The sequence below is a fragment of the Clarias gariepinus genome, chromosome 14 (assembly GCF_024256425.1).
Source record: "Clarias gariepinus isolate MV-2021 ecotype Netherlands chromosome 14, CGAR_prim_01v2, whole genome shotgun sequence".
Classification (NCBI taxonomy): Eukaryota; Metazoa; Chordata; class Actinopteri; order Siluriformes; family Clariidae; genus Clarias; species Clarias gariepinus.
In genome coordinates, this window is record NC_071113.1 from 11,817,239 (window position 1) to 11,834,757 (window position 17,519).

The 17,519-nt window shown below is 36.8% G+C and overlaps 1 protein-coding gene across 1 annotated transcript in view; it reads left to right on the forward strand.

The window, feature by feature from the left end:
* The window catches only part of LOC128541727 (E3 ubiquitin-protein ligase rnf213-alpha-like), a 40,239-nt gene extending 24,105 nt beyond the window's left edge, over nt 1-16,134 (forward strand). The window contains exons 28-66 of the mRNA XM_053512281.1: nt 64-194; nt 333-428; nt 519-640; nt 2,052-2,174; nt 2,285-2,304; nt 2,390-2,543; nt 2,626-2,761; nt 2,917-3,102; nt 3,205-3,335; nt 3,795-3,952; nt 4,042-4,251; nt 4,502-4,689; nt 5,000-5,120; nt 5,872-5,972; nt 6,055-6,237; nt 6,356-6,522; nt 6,960-7,062; nt 7,260-7,374; nt 7,534-7,738; nt 7,845-8,032; nt 8,150-8,272; nt 8,374-8,484; nt 8,588-8,827; nt 8,944-9,016; nt 9,191-9,225; nt 10,225-10,325; nt 10,439-10,595; nt 10,711-10,885; nt 10,970-11,064; nt 12,234-12,485; nt 12,609-12,741; nt 12,872-12,952; nt 13,093-13,273; nt 13,371-13,572; nt 13,974-14,051; nt 14,317-14,514; nt 14,666-14,755; nt 14,876-15,054; nt 15,137-16,134. Coding sequence (XP_053368256.1) covers nt 64-194; nt 333-428; nt 519-640; nt 2,052-2,174; nt 2,285-2,304; nt 2,390-2,543; nt 2,626-2,761; nt 2,917-3,102; nt 3,205-3,335; nt 3,795-3,952; nt 4,042-4,251; nt 4,502-4,689; nt 5,000-5,120; nt 5,872-5,972; nt 6,055-6,237; nt 6,356-6,522; nt 6,960-7,062; nt 7,260-7,374; nt 7,534-7,738; nt 7,845-8,032; nt 8,150-8,272; nt 8,374-8,484; nt 8,588-8,827; nt 8,944-9,016; nt 9,191-9,225; nt 10,225-10,325; nt 10,439-10,595; nt 10,711-10,885; nt 10,970-11,064; nt 12,234-12,485; nt 12,609-12,741; nt 12,872-12,952; nt 13,093-13,273; nt 13,371-13,572; nt 13,974-14,051; nt 14,317-14,514; nt 14,666-14,755; nt 14,876-15,054; nt 15,137-15,281 — 5,487 coding nt within the window. The 3' untranslated portion in view covers nt 15,282-16,134. The remainder of the gene's footprint in view (nt 1-63; nt 195-332; nt 429-518; nt 641-2,051; nt 2,175-2,284; nt 2,305-2,389; nt 2,544-2,625; nt 2,762-2,916; nt 3,103-3,204; nt 3,336-3,794; nt 3,953-4,041; nt 4,252-4,501; nt 4,690-4,999; nt 5,121-5,871; nt 5,973-6,054; nt 6,238-6,355; nt 6,523-6,959; nt 7,063-7,259; nt 7,375-7,533; nt 7,739-7,844; nt 8,033-8,149; nt 8,273-8,373; nt 8,485-8,587; nt 8,828-8,943; nt 9,017-9,190; nt 9,226-10,224; nt 10,326-10,438; nt 10,596-10,710; nt 10,886-10,969; nt 11,065-12,233; nt 12,486-12,608; nt 12,742-12,871; nt 12,953-13,092; nt 13,274-13,370; nt 13,573-13,973; nt 14,052-14,316; nt 14,515-14,665; nt 14,756-14,875; nt 15,055-15,136) is intronic.
* Nucleotides 16,135-17,519: the final 1,385 nt, after the last annotated feature.

The window sequence follows — 17,519 nt, forward strand, 5'->3', positions numbered from 1 at the left end:
GCTGTATTTCATTTTATTTTTATGATGCAGATTATTCACTATTGTAATATGTGCTTTGTGAAGGTTACAACTTTTTCAAGGTTGTTGACAGCTTCAGATATCAAGGAGCTTGAGCACAAAACAGGGATTTACAATATTGATCACCTGTTACTTCAACAATTTGAGACTGAGTTTTCCTTCCTCAGAAAAATAAGGTATACATTTGTACCTCTATAATTTCTCTTGTTCCCATCCTATTGTCAATATCCCTTATGGTCATATACACACTGGCGAAAGAATAAAGTTTTATTGTTGGTGATGGTGTTTAATTTGTTTGTTATTTGTCTTTTCAGGCAATTCCTAGAAACACAGGGCACAGACAAGATCCTTCTGGTTCAAATGGACTTTGGGGAGGATTCTGCAAGTGCAAATCTTCTTGCATCTGCCAGGTGTGTGGTACAGTCCCTGATACTCATTACTACTGATTGCATAGTAATTAAAATGTGTAATGGCAAAAAAACAACTGGGTTTCCATGCAGGTACTCCTCCATGAATGAAATCATCCGATCAGAACATGTAGAGGACTGTAGGGTGTTTGTGTATTTTATCATCAAATTACCAAGAATGGAGGGAGGAACCTTCTACACTGGATTTCATGGAGGTTAATAATTTTTTTTTACTGACTATAAAATGTGTTCTTAAGCATTCACTTTTTTTTTTTAATTGTAGACTGGACTCTGACTTTAATCATCTGTGACTATGCATAGTTTGTTAACATCTTACCATCAGTGTAAAGGGAACACCATAGCACCACTGCTAACCAGATGTTATTAGGGTGGTGGATTTATCTCAGACACCTACTTAATAGTGTTAATAGATGTTGTATGAGTGTATCAGGTGGAACATGTTTTCTGGTTTTTAAGCACTTCAATGAGTGGTTCTGTGATTTGAAATCAAATTGATAATCAAATTGAGCTCTGAAGATGGGCTAGAATATGTAAATCACAATGTAGCATGCTGTTTTAGAACACTTGTCACTGATGGGGTGATATAATGCTGACCTCTCTGAAGGTGATGATTTTCCTAGAACATATCTCATGTACAACATGCCTTTTTCCCTTCAAAAAATAATAAGAGAAAAAACACAATTACCTATTTACCACCTTTATGGGGCAGTGGTGGCTCAGTGTGTTAAGGTTCTGAGTTATGGATCGGAAGATCGGCGGTTCGAGCCACATTTCTGGCAGGTTGTCGCTGTTGGGCTGTGAGCAAGGCCCTTAACCCCATCTGCTCCAGGGGTGCCGTAAAATGGCTGACCCTGTGCTCTGACCCCTGCCTACTAACAAGAAGCTGGGATATGCAAAGAATAAAGAATTTCTGTGCAGTACTGTATGTGTGACGAACAAAAGCTGAACTTAACTTATACAGTTAAAGCTTGAATTGCGAGCATAATTCGTTTTGGAAGCGTGCTTGTAATCAAAAGCACTCTTATATCAATGCAAAAATGAGAACTAGAGGTACAGTAGCAGAGCTGATGATGTTGAGATTCTCTTTGAAAGTGACAAGGGCAAGGTTACTTTCAAAAATGAGTTCATCAGAAAGACAACTCGTGTTAGATGTTTTCGAGATAAAGTCAGAGAGCCAGATTGAGATGGTTTGGACGTTTTGGATGTTCAGAGGAGAGATTGTGAATATATTGGTAGAAGGATGCTGAGGTTGGAACTGCCAGGCAGGAGGTCTAAAGGAAGACCAAAGAGGAGATTTATGGGTGCAGTGAGAGAGGACATAAAGTTAGTTGGTGTGAGAGAAGAATATGCAGAGGATAGGATTAGATGAAGGCAGATAATTCGCTGTGGCGACCCCTGAAAGGGAATAGCTGAAAGACAAAGAAGAAAAAAGTACACCATGGCATGAATTGGTGTACACCAAGTGTCACAGTTCTTCCTAATACTGTGATCTTCCACTTAAACAATATGATTGTATGCATTCATATAATATGGATGCTTATATGGATGTATTATATAGCCAGTAATCTATCATGGCTGTCTTTTTTTGTATTTGGGTTTTTATAGGGCATTGGATGTCAGTACACATTGATGACCTCAGAAGCTCCCAAGAGATTGTTTCAGATGTCCAGAGTCTGAGAAATGTCTCCATTTGTGAGCTCTTTGAGGACATTACAGTGGAAACCTCTGGTATTATTTCATATAAAATTTAGGATCAATATTTGATTATGAACGTTTTTATTTATTTTCATCTTTTTTATAAATTTATTAATTGTAATTGCTGTTTTTCTTTCTAATAGTTGAAAATTCTGAAGATTTGGTAAGTATAGCATCATCATCAAAAATAGCAGTCGTTATTTGTTTAAGCAATATTCAATGCTATATCAGCACTGATTGTGTTTTAGACATTGTATAAGGAGTTTGATACAACAGCCCTGCTGCGCAGTTGTGTCCAGAGCTCTGTGGGCATGTTAAGGGATTTCGAAGATGAAGGAATTCTAAGTACAAAAAGAGTGGACATTTTGCTTACGCTCTTGGACAACAGTGACACACTAAAAGGTTTGTCTGTTTTCTAACCAGTTCTTATTTTTGCTGAGGAAGTTCCTTATTTTGTTAAATAATTTTTTCTTTTATGCAATAGTTAAGTTCATGAAGACGTTGAAAAAGCGCCTTTATCTCTTGTTAAAAACACGTGAGGACATTGCAGATATGCCCAAAACCTGGGTGTCCAGGGAAGCATCAAATATTGAGGCTCTCCAAGAGGGAGGAACCTTTAAGTAAGCACCCGCTGTTATATAGTATAAGCATTATGTAGCTCTGATGCATTATAATTATGATTTTTAATTTTAAAGAGCACTTACTATTTTATGTTTATTGTGCACTATTGTTTTAAATTTAATGCATCTACTATTTTGTGAATATTTCTTAATAGACACACACTGTGGCGTCGAGTACAGGCAGTGGTCACTCCTTTGCTAGCACAGCTGATTTCTGTCATCGACCGTAACTGCAATTTGGATCACTTGCTTGATACTAACAGCGAGGATGAAGTGAAAAATCTGTGGCTTTTCATATTTGAACACAAAACACTACTGGACATTCCACATGATCAAACTGGGTAAGTGTTTCCCTAAATTTTTATTGTATTGTTACATTACTACTATACCTCTTATAATTACTGTTCTGAATTTACAAAAAAAAGTTTCCTGTTTGTGCACAGCTCCAAGTCACAGACCATCCACATCCAAAGCCATATGTCAGCAGGAAGAACTATGTTCTGTGCTATGCCCTTCAGCTGGAGGATTAAAGACATGTTAGATGACCTCTGGGATCACACCTTACAGAGAGAGGGTGAATGTTTTTATATAAATTCCAATCCAGTCATGAAGATACAGATCAAGGGCTATACGTAATGTTCATGTGACATATCAGAATGACCATGTCATGGTTGTCAGCACCAGATGGTTTAAGTATTTCAGAAACGAGTACGCTTCAGGGCTTTTTTCACACATCACTTGCTTTAAAGTTTACACAGAAACTTTACACAAAACGAAAAAAAAACACTCCAGTGAGTGGCAATTCTGCATGTGTTAAAATGTTTTATCTCTTGATGAGAATTGAGATGAGATTATACAATCTGTTTACTATATTCTGTTTTATCTATAGTCTACCTTCATGATTTTTATTCACTGCATCGCTGCTACTTTTAAAAGGTTCTTGATTGGGCAGATGTTCTTAATAAAGGTTAAAGGTGAGTAATGTGGGCAGTATGATTAACAATATTGTAAACAGAACTTTTTTCCACCTTAGATCAATCCCATAAGCAGTTTGAGGAGGTCTTCAAGCGGACTGTACTAGGCGAATATTTTGCAACGGTGGACAAAAAGATGCTGAAAGAATTTTTTGAAAAATATCTTAAAGATTTTGTTGCATTAACAATGAAAGTTTCAAACGTTGCTGAACAAAAAGTAAGCTAATTCAGTAGTTTGGTTTAATATTGTTTGTTTCCTTGTTCTTATGTGATCTAACATCCTAATTGTTGATTTGTTTGTTCTAGTCGCTGTGCACTGCCATGAAGAGCTGTGTAAATGAGGTGTGCAGGAGGCGAGGCAGCTCACTGGAAACTGAACTCTCCTTGCCACTCGTCCACACCGCGTATCATGAATTCCAGAAACGACTGCAGAATTTCTCGAGGATGATATCAATCCTGCCTCAGGTGGTCATGTGCTTACAGGGAAATCCACACGTGATGCAGAAAGCTGAGATGGTACTATTAATAAGTATCTAGTTTCAGTTTCTCACTAGGATCTCTGTAATGGTTTATATTTTATTAGAAAGCTTCTTTACTGTGTTGAAGTTTTATATGTAGTTGTTCTTCTATTAGTAATATATAACTGTATCAATACCATGCGTTTTCTATAAGCTGTATAACAACTTATAATATATTATTGGTGTTTAAAATTTGTTTAAAGAGTCTTTCAGGCTTATTAATTTAACATATTGGTGCATATTTTTAGGTTTCAGATATGTATGGTGCTCTTGCTTGTCTCGAGCACCTAGATCCCCAGGACTTAAACCAAGACTTTAGCCCTAAACTCTGGCTCAAGCAAGTAATGAAACTTCAAGTCCCTATTGAAGTGGTGTGTTCTGAACAGAGCCTTAAGCAGTATGGGGAGAGGAGTCGTGAAATGGTGAAGCTCATCCAGTAAGCTTCAACAAAACAATCTCTTTCAATTTGCAGTTTGCTTTGTTCTCCAGTGATAAGATTTCATTCTCAGTTATGGTGATTCATTGCATAGTTCAGTAGTTTCCTTGGCCTAGTGCTGTCTGTGTAAACGGAAGATTAGATTAATGTAGGGAATTAAATTAGATTATTCCTATAACAATGTTACTTTTTTTTATCTTTTTATGTTTTTTTTGAGTCATTGTGCTATATAATTAGTAGTACAATTACGAATATTTTCATGTTCTTCTTATATTACTTGTTCTTAAAACGCATATAATGTGTGTGCCAGAAATCGATGGAGACGTGTCTTCACCCTGGCTCTGTTTGTAGAGCACATATTGTTGGATATTGAGGCTGTAGATGAGAGGCTAAAACCGCTGGTTATGGATTGCTCTCGAAACCTCGGGAAGGTGAGGATGCAAACTGCTTTTATATAAGCAGAACACACTCACTCACTCACTCACTCACTCATCGTCTACTGTATACCGTCTTATCCTGTATTCAGTGTCACAGGGGGCCTGGAGCCCATCCCAGGGGTACACCCTGGACAGCGTGCATATCCGTCACAGGGCACACACACATACAGACACTCATACACTACAGGCAAAAACAAGCTGGGGAACAATATTCTGCTACTGTAGATGGTGGCAAGAAGGAGAAAAAAAAAAGAAAAATTTTTGAATTTTATGTTCTACTTAAACCAACAGCAGTGTTGTCCAAGTCCCATCCTGGCTCAACCATCTATGATGTTGTGATAATTGAAAAGACATTCTAGGATTCAATTATTTGTCACATATTATTTACAGCACAGTGAAATAATTTTTCACATATCCTAATTAGGAAACTAAGGTCAGAGCACAGGGTCAGCCAGGATAGGAGCAGACAGTGTTAAGGGACTTGTTCAAGCATTGCTCAAGGGACTTGTTCAAGGATGGCTTTGAACCTGCAACCTTCCAATCAGGAACCCAGAGCCTTAACCGTTTGTGCCACCAGTGCCTTAATCTGCCCCCCCTGTACAAACTGTGACTCCTTTTATATTACAACATATTACAATTATTAGCATGTAAAATAAGACATTTCACTATAATAATTAAAAAGTAGCCCATAAGATTTTTATGTAGCACCACTGAGTTAGATTTCATTTCCTCTTTTTTTTTATAGGTACTTGAAAAAAGCTCGGACATGAAATTAGAGAAAACCTTTCTGGCTGTTATTGACATACTCAGATCCTGCAAGGAAAGTGCAAGTGATTTACTATTTAGGTAAGACCCCATTAAAGCTCCTATGACCTATTCAGTCTTTTTTTATTCAAATTTCAATATGTTAAACGATTGTGCATCAAAGGTTTGGCCTCCAGACATGCCCTGTATGTAGGGTAGAACCTCAAGACCCTGTGGAACTACCATGCAATCATGTCTTCTGCCAGTCTTGCATTAGAAGGTGGCTCATTCCAGGACAGATGTACTGTGCCATGTGTACCCAACCTGTGCCAGATGACTTTGAGCAAAAAGTCTCTGAGGAGTACCGGTGAGTCTTGTCTGTTTCCACACTTGTGCCATAATACACTAGTAGTTTTATTTTGCTTAAATAGCATTAGATCACTTACTTGTGAACTTGTAATCATTTATGTATTATGATTTTGCAGAACATGTCTCAAATTAAATGCCCAGTTCAGACAACGGTGCAACGCCTTTTTTATAGAGGTAGTGTCCACAGTTTGTTTTAAAGACAATTCCCCTCCATCCAGAGCTGTCATTCTACACCTGTTGTCTTTCCTAATGGTTGAGGCAAAGCCAGATTCCTTATCTCATGGTAAGCTACGGTATCTTGTATGACTGAATGCCTTTACTCCTGTGTTAATTGTTGCATACAGTACAGTCTGTAGATAAAACGCCTGTTCGATTGCTTTCTAATGATCATGTACAGAAGCCAAATACTATTGTCTCATAACCAGTTTTGTAATAGTTTTTCAGTTAATTAGTAATTATTAGCTAGCACATAGATAACTACAGTATACAGATCACATTGTGTGTATGGAAATGTTCTTACTCGCGCTATTATACATACATTTCTACTGTAAGATCTTCTACTGCAACTTCACCAAGTGTTTAGGTGGTTCAAATAAACAAATAAATTAATAAATAGGACCTAAAATAAGCCAAAATAAAAGGACAAAAATCAGACATAAAATACCTTACTGTCTTATACTGCAAATGATAGTAAGATGTTTTTCTCACCCTCTCTATCAGCACACAGTCATATTCACACCAAAGCCCTGTCACCATTCAACGAGTGCGTGGATAGAAATCCTGTTATAAGATCTATGGTGCTTAAACTTCTGCTCAAATACAGGTGTGTATGCATATGTATGAATTACTCAGTGCTTCTTGCTCAGTGATTATGTGGTACCCAGCTGCTTGTCACATTACATCATCAAAAGCGCTTCTCTTTGAGGATTTATTACAGTATATTTTGAGCAGTCTGATACATAGATAAGAAATCGTTGAATAAAAAAATTTAATACATGTATAATATGCATATTTTTTCAGCTTTGACGAGGTGAGAGAATACCTTGAACAGCACTTAACGAATATTCTACTGAGCAAAATTCTGGATGGCACTGATAAAACTGAACTGTATGCTTTGTACGTCAATTGCTTTGAGGTAAGAACACTGATAATATATTTATATCTAAATATAAATACAACTTTATTCGTACTACAGTGTAAGAAGAATAAAACACTTTAACAATGTGATATTTTATAAATAACCAAAACATTGATAATTTACAGCAACATTTTTAGCACTCTTTTTTCTTTTCAGGATTCTATGTTTGAGAAAAAGCAGTTGAGCTGTATGGAAAAGGAGAGGGCATGTCTCCACGAGGGAAGGGGTGTCTTGCACAGTGTTTTCCACACAAACAGAGTGGCCACAGAGGAGATCTCCATAGAGAGTTTGAAGCAGATTGCAAGGCTGCGTATATGCTTGGACATGGGTGCTCAGCTGCTCACCACATTACCAAGCAGTGGTTAGTTCCACAAAACCTCTATACAGCTAGTGTATGTTTGTTGATGAGAAAATTACCATCCATTATGTGTGGATCTCACCTTTTGTCATTTTATGTCTTTCTAAAGGGAGCATGGAAAAACACCAGGAGGAATTCTTAGCCACAGTAATGGAGCTTTGTCAAAAGAGCAAGAATGACTGGTATAGGGTGTACCTGATCAGAAAGATTTGCAGCTTGCAGGGAGTTGAAGCTGCTCGGGCAATGCAAAAGGACGCTAAGTTCCAATGGCTCTTTCCACAAGAGATCATACCGCAGGTAGCTGTAAATATCTATCATGTAAAGTATACATAAAATTGCTGAACCAGTTCTGCTTTTCAGCTTTTTTTTCTCAAATTAAATTAACTAAAATGCTGAAACCGTCATGTATTTTAGGAAGAAAATGAGGGCCATGTGGACCAGTACCTTGTGTATGGTCAAGATTATAAAACTGTACGTGAGTCAGTTGCAAAGGCTGTAATTGAGGGTAAAGCACAAATCATAGATGAAGCCATTGAGGTATTTGTTTTTCTCCTTTTTGGTTTGTTTTTTATTTCTTTAAATGGGGCTTGGCTCTAATTTGATATACTGTATACTTTATCATTCATTTATATATATAGACGTGTACTTGTAGTCCAAAAAGAAAGGCCTTTTATATCCTTCTGGCCCTTTTCCAAGAAGTTACCAGTTTATTTAAAGCAGCCAACCCAGTCCTTCATCCCAAACCAGAGGTTTGTGTTTTTTGTATTTTGTGTCATATCATAAGCAGAAAATCTAGCACATCCACAATACCTAGATTTCATGTAGAGTAATCAGCGGTGTTATTGTTCGTAGCAACGGCAAGCTCTTGAAGATTACATCCATGGCTTACAATATTTCACCCCAGAGATGAAGGTGTTTGCTGAAACTCTGGTAAACAACAGGCTTGGCAACCTAAGTGTTGACAGGCATCAGTCAAACACAATACTCATCCTCACAGAGCTGAGCATCCATCTAAAGGCTGTACTCTTGTGTGGGATTGGGGGTGTCTTGGCTCCCCTTCTACAACTGGCATTGTCCCCTGCTACCATGCAGGTACACGTCATCCTGTTTCCCCTAATACACTATTGCAGTAAACTCTGAAATTACATTTTTGCAATATATTCGCTTTCAGCAACATAATTATGTTTCTATTTTGTCATTTTGTACAGATGGCGTTTATACCCACAATGCCTGAAGATATTTTGGCCACAGCAAAGAAGGCTCTTGGTTACACTTGGTATAGTAAGTAGTACAAACAATTTAGTAATTTTAACTTTAAAATAGTTTTTGAGGGGTCTTACACAATTAAAATGATTTGAACTGTGCAATATACTAAGCAATTTTTTGGTTATGTTGAACTCCGTAGTCTTTATATTATTTTAAAGATTTAAAACTGTTTTCTTTACCCTTTCATAGCCTGTCCCAATGGCCACCCGTGTGTCGTGGACAAGGTAAGCTGTAGCTGTTTTTTTTTTTTTTTTGAAGATACAGTGGTGTTTTCCATAACCTTGTGCTGACATTGAAGCAGTTTAACTGCTTTAAGTTATTAAAGCTAATAACCTAACTAAGTGTTTCAAATGTAACAAACTGTTGCATAAGTTTATTTAATATAATTTTTACAGATTTTTTTTTTTTATAATATTATTTGTAAAATTTAATTTATAGATTGTCCTGGTACCATATGAACATTTATGTTTTTAAACATGTTGTACTTATTTATGTTTTTTTACATGTTGTATTATTTACTTTATTTCAAATATTATTTAAAGTAATTCTTTAAACATATTTAAAAGAGACATACCGTTTGTGCTACAACAGTGTCCAAAGATTAAAATGATTGTTTTCCTGGAGAAGTACGATTTCAGTTAAATTAGTTAACAAAACCAGAAACAATGACACATTCACTAAGAAAATGTAAACATCTACTATTGTTTTATAAGGCCTTCTGCTGCTGATGGCCAACATATATATATATATTTTTTTTTTTTTTAACTAAAAATGTAAATGCAAATAAATGTAGGCATATCCTACCTACTTTATACACATATTAGCCATAACATTAACACATTAAAATTGATTATCAAGTATGTACCAGTAAACTGGTGATAGGATCATGGGCAACTAAGACTTATTAGAGCTGCCCAAGTGGCAAAAGTACTGTATGCGATACTGGGCATAACGTTTTGGGTTGTAATGTTATGACTGATCAGTCGATGCAGTATATAACTCTGTTGCATATATATTTCTGTCAGCTCATTGGTTGTTCTTTGTTATTTTGCCATTTTGCCAATTTTTTATTATGAATCTGGATCACATGTAATCTTAAAGTTTTATTTGTGTATGCGCTTTTTCTTTAGTTTGTGCTGTAACATCCTTTAAAAATATTCTTTCACTCATTTCTAGTAATGTTATTTAATAATGTCATTTCTCTAAATTGCTGTCTTCTGCAGTGTGGCAAGCCTACTCGGATGGGGAGATGTTTGGAGTGTGGAGCACCTGTGGGAGGACTCAATCATCAACCAGTGCAAGGTTTCAATAAAATGCGTCAAGAGTGAGTCATCTAATGAATGTAGATGAAACTTATATAATGCAAATGTAAAATAAAGTAATAAGATTTTAGTTCAAGCATCAAAATGAACATCTCACACAAGTAAATCTTTTTAGAGGGGATCGGTCCCAGAGAGGCCACATTCTAGGAGCCCCACAGAGAAGAGATAATCCAGATGCACTGGATACAAAAAGCATGTCTTTAACGCCTTTTACATTAGTCAGAACGATTACCCATATGGCCATGCTGCTTGGAGCATCAGAACAGTCTCAGGTATATTCGCTAATGGACTGCATTGATTTAAGCTAATGTCATTTATAATTCCCATTAATTTATTTTAATTACACTCAAAATGTCTGCATATTTTCCCTTTGCCATGAATCCCCAGTATATCGCACAGATCATCCAACCTCCAGTACAGGATCCCTGTGGGTTTTTAATAAGCCATCTGATGAAGGATTTGGAACATCTGGGCAGGGCTTTGGGTAAAGGCGTTGACGACACAGTGACTACTGTACACTTGATGCTCAGCTGGACCCTAGAGCCTCCTCAGAACGTTCAATGTAAGACTTGCCATATGAGATAATGATTGCAAGAAATTAAGTCCTTTATTAACCTGTTGAAAAATAATGATGTCCTTTGTGTAGGGCCTGCTGGCTATGATAATATCCTCTCAACAAAGGAAGCCAGGAATGCCTGGGAGATCACCATGGCTCATAATGTCATTACTCCCAAATTGAAGGCAAGCCCTGATTTGTTACACAACAATGGCACACTAGTCTTTTTACAAAGAGATATGCAGTATATGGAATTTTGAAGTGATGTGTTTGTATTCACTTGTGACTGTAAATTGATGGTGTGACACTGGCATATTGCTAATTTGGTTATAAATTATGAAACATTTTCACCTGAAGAGTGACCCAAAATTCTGGTTCCATCTATACTGCTTATCCTGTACTTGGTTGCGGGGGGCCTGGAACCTATCCAGGGGACTCGGGGCACAAGGTGGGGTACAACCTGGATAGGATACTAATCCATTTCAGGGTACAAAAACAAGCATACACACACACACACTATGTGGGAAGACACAGACCCAGAAGGCAGGATTCGAACCCTTGACCCTGGAGGTGCAAGGCTACAGTGCCAACAGCTACACCACTGTTCTGCCCCATATGCAATTATATATTTAAACTTAAAAATAACTGCAAATATTCAACTTGATGTCCACTGACCTTCTAGTACCTAAGTATGCACTCAATACATGAACACTGAGCACTTCTTACAGTATGAGAACTGATGTTGAAGAGATGATTTCTTTCTTTAGTGCAGTGATTGTTCTGGGCCAATTCCAAGATAACCTCAGTTGTGTTAGGTCCGATTCCATTTAATCTTCCATTATTAATTTTGAAGGGATTTTGGGAAATAAAAGAAATATATCAATGTTCAATATGATATGATATAAAAATCTCTGCGGATTCAGACTTTTGGCCCACCTTGTGTTTTGAACTCGGTGTTGTTTGAGTAGTACAAGGGTGTGGTTATTTTCTTATAAGATATATACTGTACCCTAGAGTAGAATTTTTCTGTCAAGCAAATTCTACACTAAAATACTGTCCAGTTTTAATATAAATTGTCAGTCGTCCACTTAGTAAGAACGGGTGTAAATTGGTGCATCATTAGACATGGAACAATCTGTGAAGTAATGAATAACAAATAACAAATAATACATATTGTATTTTTTAAGCATTGCATACGAATTAGCTGCTCTGAACACCATGTTTTACAGTGCTTCTTCATGCACAAGTTATAAGTATGCACTCAAATCACACATCTTATGTTTAACCTTTTATATTTGCATTATGGTCTTGAAAGCTAAATCCTAGGATATTTTTTCATATGTTGGACTTATAGAAACTGGAACGTAAGCTTGTAAAGGTGAATGACACCATGAGGGGTGATGCCCGTGTGTCATCTGATCCCATCCTGAAGCTGATGTACGGAGATCCGCGCATGTTTCTGTCCTCCTTGCCCCAGCAGTCAGTCCTCCACAGTTCTGCTGTATGGAGCTGCAGGGAGAAGGGCTCTCTACTTAGCCTCACACACATCGTTGAGCAGAATGACGGCAAAGATTACTTCCCTCTGCTATGGAAGTTTCTACAGAAGGTTATTTGCATCTTCATTTCAGTGCTTCGTTAGTCCAATTCTTTTTCTCCGGTGTGGAAATTAGCTGTAGTTTTTTTTGACAAAGATGTGATTGCACTGTCTTTTCTCTGTTTTGCTGTGAAGGAGCCTGAATTCCGGCAGGTCAGCTTCCTTCCAGACATACTGGCTCTGCAAAGAAATCTAGTTAAGAAGTTTCAGAATGTTCCTGATTTAATCTGTGGAACAATAAAGGATTTTATTAATAAACAACCATCTGGTAAGTTACATTTTCACACATTAGAAACAAAGAAACACAGCTTGATGTTTGAACAGTTTTAGACGCATTCAGGAATCAATTTCAAATTTTGCCAGTCTGTCTGTAAATATATCACTTTGTGCTTCACTAGGATCTGTGAAGAGCTGGTATGAGAAGCGCATCAAAATTTTCCTGAGTTCATGGAATCAGCTGCGGATGTCCTTGGCCAACTGTGAGTGTTACACATGTACTATTTAGAGAACAACAGTTCACTGAGCATCCTTACTCTCACTCCTACATGCACAGTCTAAGACTCCTACACAAAGTTATAAAAAAGTCATCTGTAGTCAAGTGTTTGGTATATCTGTTTAGATGAGGTGAGTGTACCAGGAGATTACTGCAGTGTGGATCTTGATGAGGGCAGCGAGTTGCAAGTGCTGATTCCTCGGAGGCAGGGAGCAGGGCTGTGTGCTACTGCACTTCTTAGCTACCTTGTCTCTCTGCATAACCAGCTGGTCAGTGAAGCCAGCCAACACACAGGGGAGAGTAACAGGTACCTGCATACTTTCTTAGGATTTTAGTATGATTTTCTACTTTAGAATATCGTTATTTTAATATAAATGATATTAAGAGCTTGTCCTTCTACATAGATATGTGGTAAGCCTTGCAGAAGTGAGTGATCTGCATGTGATCCGGTACGAGGTGGACAGAGACCTGCTTCCCTTGGTGCTGTCTAACTGCCAGTACAGTATGGAGCGCGGCCAGGAGACGGTATCTGAATACGACCTACCTAAAATCCAGCAACAGGTCTTTACCCGCTTCTTACAAGGCAAACCCCAAATCACACTGGCTGTAAGTGAACAGTAGAAATATGTGATTAATACTTATTTGAATAATCAGACTGACTGTAACAGGAAGAAGAGGAAAAATAATGGGGTACTGCATGTCATATTATAATGTTGTGTGTTGTAACATGCAAATGGTGCTGTAACATCTACCAGTATGAAGTATTTTATTTACATCACTGCAATTGGCAGACAGCTTTGTACATTGTACATCTGAGCAGTTGAGGGCCTTACTTAAGGGCCCAACAGGGACAACCTGGTGGTTGTGGGATTTGAACCTGGGACCTTCTGAACCGTAGTCCAATGCCTTAACCACTGAGCTACCCCTGACACACTTTTATGTCAAGTACCATATTATAGTATAATATATATTGTATTTTTTACTGCATATGATAATTTTTATTACAGGGAATTCCCACTCTGGTCAGCAGACAAGAACGCAATTATGAGAATATATTCAAAGAAATTAGAGAAAAAGTGGCTCAGGTAAGAAACACACTTGGATTTCAAATCTTTTTCAGTTATCGATCTTCAAGAGAAAATAAACCAGGTGTTAAAATATACTGTATATAACCTTTATCATAGACATCAGCTATTAATAGTCTGTAGATGGTAGCAGCCATAAAACAATAGTTTCTACTAAACTCTTGATGAAAACCCAGTGTGGATTGTTCAATGTACAGTATAGTACGTTGAAATCTTTTTTCATTTCTACGGCGCTAACATTAGAGCTTTTGTGTGTAATTGTTAGGAACCCCTGACCTCTTTGAGCTCTACTGGCCTGATATCAGAGCTGCAGTCTCCCAGTGACGTCTGTGAGACCCTTTCAGCCGTGGAAGTTGCTCTAGACTTTCTGGCTATGACTGGAGGAGATGAGCACATGTACCTGGAGGAGTACCTGGAGAAAAGACTACATATGGAGAATCAGACTGCCCCTCATATTCTTAAAGTGAGTCAGAGTTTATGAAAGTAATCAATAACAATAAAAATAATTTATTACAACATAAAATGTGTGATAAGTAATCCGTAATTTGTATCAGTGCATGTTTTAATGTTTTATCTGAGACACTGTGTTTTTTCTTCCATTATGGTGTGTGAAGGCTCTGGGCAGATGTAGTCTGAAGCACTGTGTGTCTCTTTGGCAACTCCTTACCTCACTCAAGTCTGAGCATATGCTTCGCCTTAAGAGGGTAATAAATCACTTAATACATAATACAAAATAATAGTATATTAGAAATAAATTTCTCTTATCAGATGAAACATAGGTATATCAAGTGATCTCTTTTAATACATTTTCTCTTTCTACTCAGGATCCATTCTTAGGGATCCCAGCCAGTTATCGACAGGTACTAGGGGAAAAGGAGAAAAACTTCCTGATTAACTTCTTGTCTAAAAGCTCTGGGGATACCTGGTTTCTTGAAATGCACGAGTTCCTGTTGCTGAATTTAAAAAGCCAGAGAGCAACTGACACCTACAACCCTTCCTGGAGGTAAGAACTTGAGATGGATCTAGTAGACATCAGCTACTAGACTAACATGTTTGATAAACTGATTTATTTTTCTCTTCCTCAGCATTAAAGAAACGCTGGCCACCTACATGGAGCGCAAAAATCTTGAGGTTCCTCTAGATGTGGAAGAGGCTTTCCCAGATGAGATTGCTATGTCTCAGCTGGTGGAGACCTGGAAGTTCATTGTGACCTACAAACAACAAAGATAAAGCACTAAAGATAATGTTGTAATGATGGTTTTCCCTGTAAGCATGATTATTAGGAGAATGATTCAGTTGTTTTTTTATTCAGAGCACAATTAATTTTCATTTTGTTACAAATTTCTGTTTGGGAAAACTCAGGGAATAATAAAATGAATGAATTTTATTTTAATTATCTATTGATAAAAAAAACACATAAAAATAATGGGTTTAATGAACATCCCTGAGACTTGCCGTAAAACAGATTTTGTTTATTGTTATAGTGATTAATTAATTGCACTGGCACTAAAGTAATGAAAGCATGTTTTTTTCCCCAAACCTCCTTAACCACATAAGTTTATTTTATTATACCTTGATGTTTAGTTAAAATTTATTAGGACTGGCACATGTTGTTAGGATTATAGATACCTAAAATTAGATACGATAAGATAAGATAAAATAAGAAGAAAATGTGCAATATTAGACAATAAATAAATCACATATGCAGAAGGGCTATATGTATATACATATATGGAAAGGGTTAGGGTTAGGGGAGACATTTGTGCAATATTGTGCATACTGTCTATAGAGAGAGAGAGAGAATGAGTGCGAGCTCTTAAGTCACGGATGTGTGACAAACTTTTTTCTTGATATGTTTCTGCCACTGGATGGAGCTGTGGGCCATTTTGCTTTGCTCAAACCCAACTCTAAAGGGGGCCTTTCCAAATCTGTTCCCATACTATACAACTAGTGTCATTTACCCACTTTTTTTATGTCACTTCTGTTATCTTGAACATTTTATATTGTATCTACATAATTACATTTTAATTAAGTGCTGCAAATAAAATATGTACTGTACATAATTAAAGCTTGCCTTCTTTAAATGGCCAATTACTGAGTCTAAAGATCTCTAAGTGTTAAACTCTGTTACACTCTGCTGTAGATTTAAAAGCAGAAGGGGAAAAAAAGGTAAAAAAGTCAGTTGCACAGAGTACATGAAGTGTTCTACTGAGCTGATGAGTCACTACATGACCCCAAAAAAGCCTGTGATTTTCACATCAGTCCATGTTACCAGGATGTCGTGCAGCAGCTCTGCATGGGTCTCTCTAATATCTGTGGACTTTGGTATTTCCATTATTACCAGGCGCTGCTAAACATTTATGATAATTTTGTTATGTATACTTTTCTTGTTCACGTGATCCCTTTTGTCTCCATAAACACCACTTTCTGTTACCACATTTGACTAAAACATAATGTAATTTCCTGGGCATTTTTCAAAATAATTATATTTGTGAAAATGTCACTATTCATCTTAAAGTATTTGCTTGATTGTAATATCAGGGTGCTATAAAATTAGGTACCAACAACGGTTCTTTGCTAGGTTAATTTAGAATGATTTCTGGGATTTTACAAATACTAATGTTACATTGGTTTGGTAATTAATGAGCTGCGTTTACTAAAGCAAGGATGAGAGCATAGACTTTCTTAAAACCCTCTCTTGAATAATGATGTGGAAAGAAGAGGCAATCATTTCAGTCATGTGCAATTAATCAACCCTGGTATGATTAGAGATCTTTGATTGCATTGGTTTCTTTATTTTCCCTTTGTGTGTCTGTATGTGTGCTTCCTCTTAGCCATCTACTGTATTATTTGAAATTCTTTTTTAGCAATGAGGAAATTCGCCCTTTCTTATGTAGGTTGATTTAAGAGGGTCATTTTGACCCCTACTTCTGGATGCCAAATTTAATTCCTGCTATAAAACAATCTTATTATTATTATGATTATAGATGAAGTAAGTATTCTTAAGAGAAGCAAGATCAAGTATACCTTTAACTTCCTTATTCATGCCCCTGGAGATTTACAACATTCAGATCAGCAGATTGCTGCAGCACCTATTTATTTTCAGTAATTAAGATTAAGTTTTAAAACACATTACAAATAAATAAAATAAATAAATAAATGCACTGTCTGTGATAAATGGCGCACAGATAAGCTTTGTAAAGTCAGACTGCCATCTGTTCTGATCACTGTCTTAGATGTGAGAGGTTGATTTAATTTTTTCCCAGTCATTATATGGACAGTGATAGTCAATTTTAGGGGCGTTCTTGTTTTGATGATCTTTTTATAAACATGACAGTCTTTATTAATAATTCCTATGCAATTGACATAAAACATACTAATTTACAGAACTTGTTCTTTCCTGTGATGTGTATGTAAAATCTTAGAATAGTAAATGTAAGTGAGAATGGTAGCGTAAATGTGAGTAAT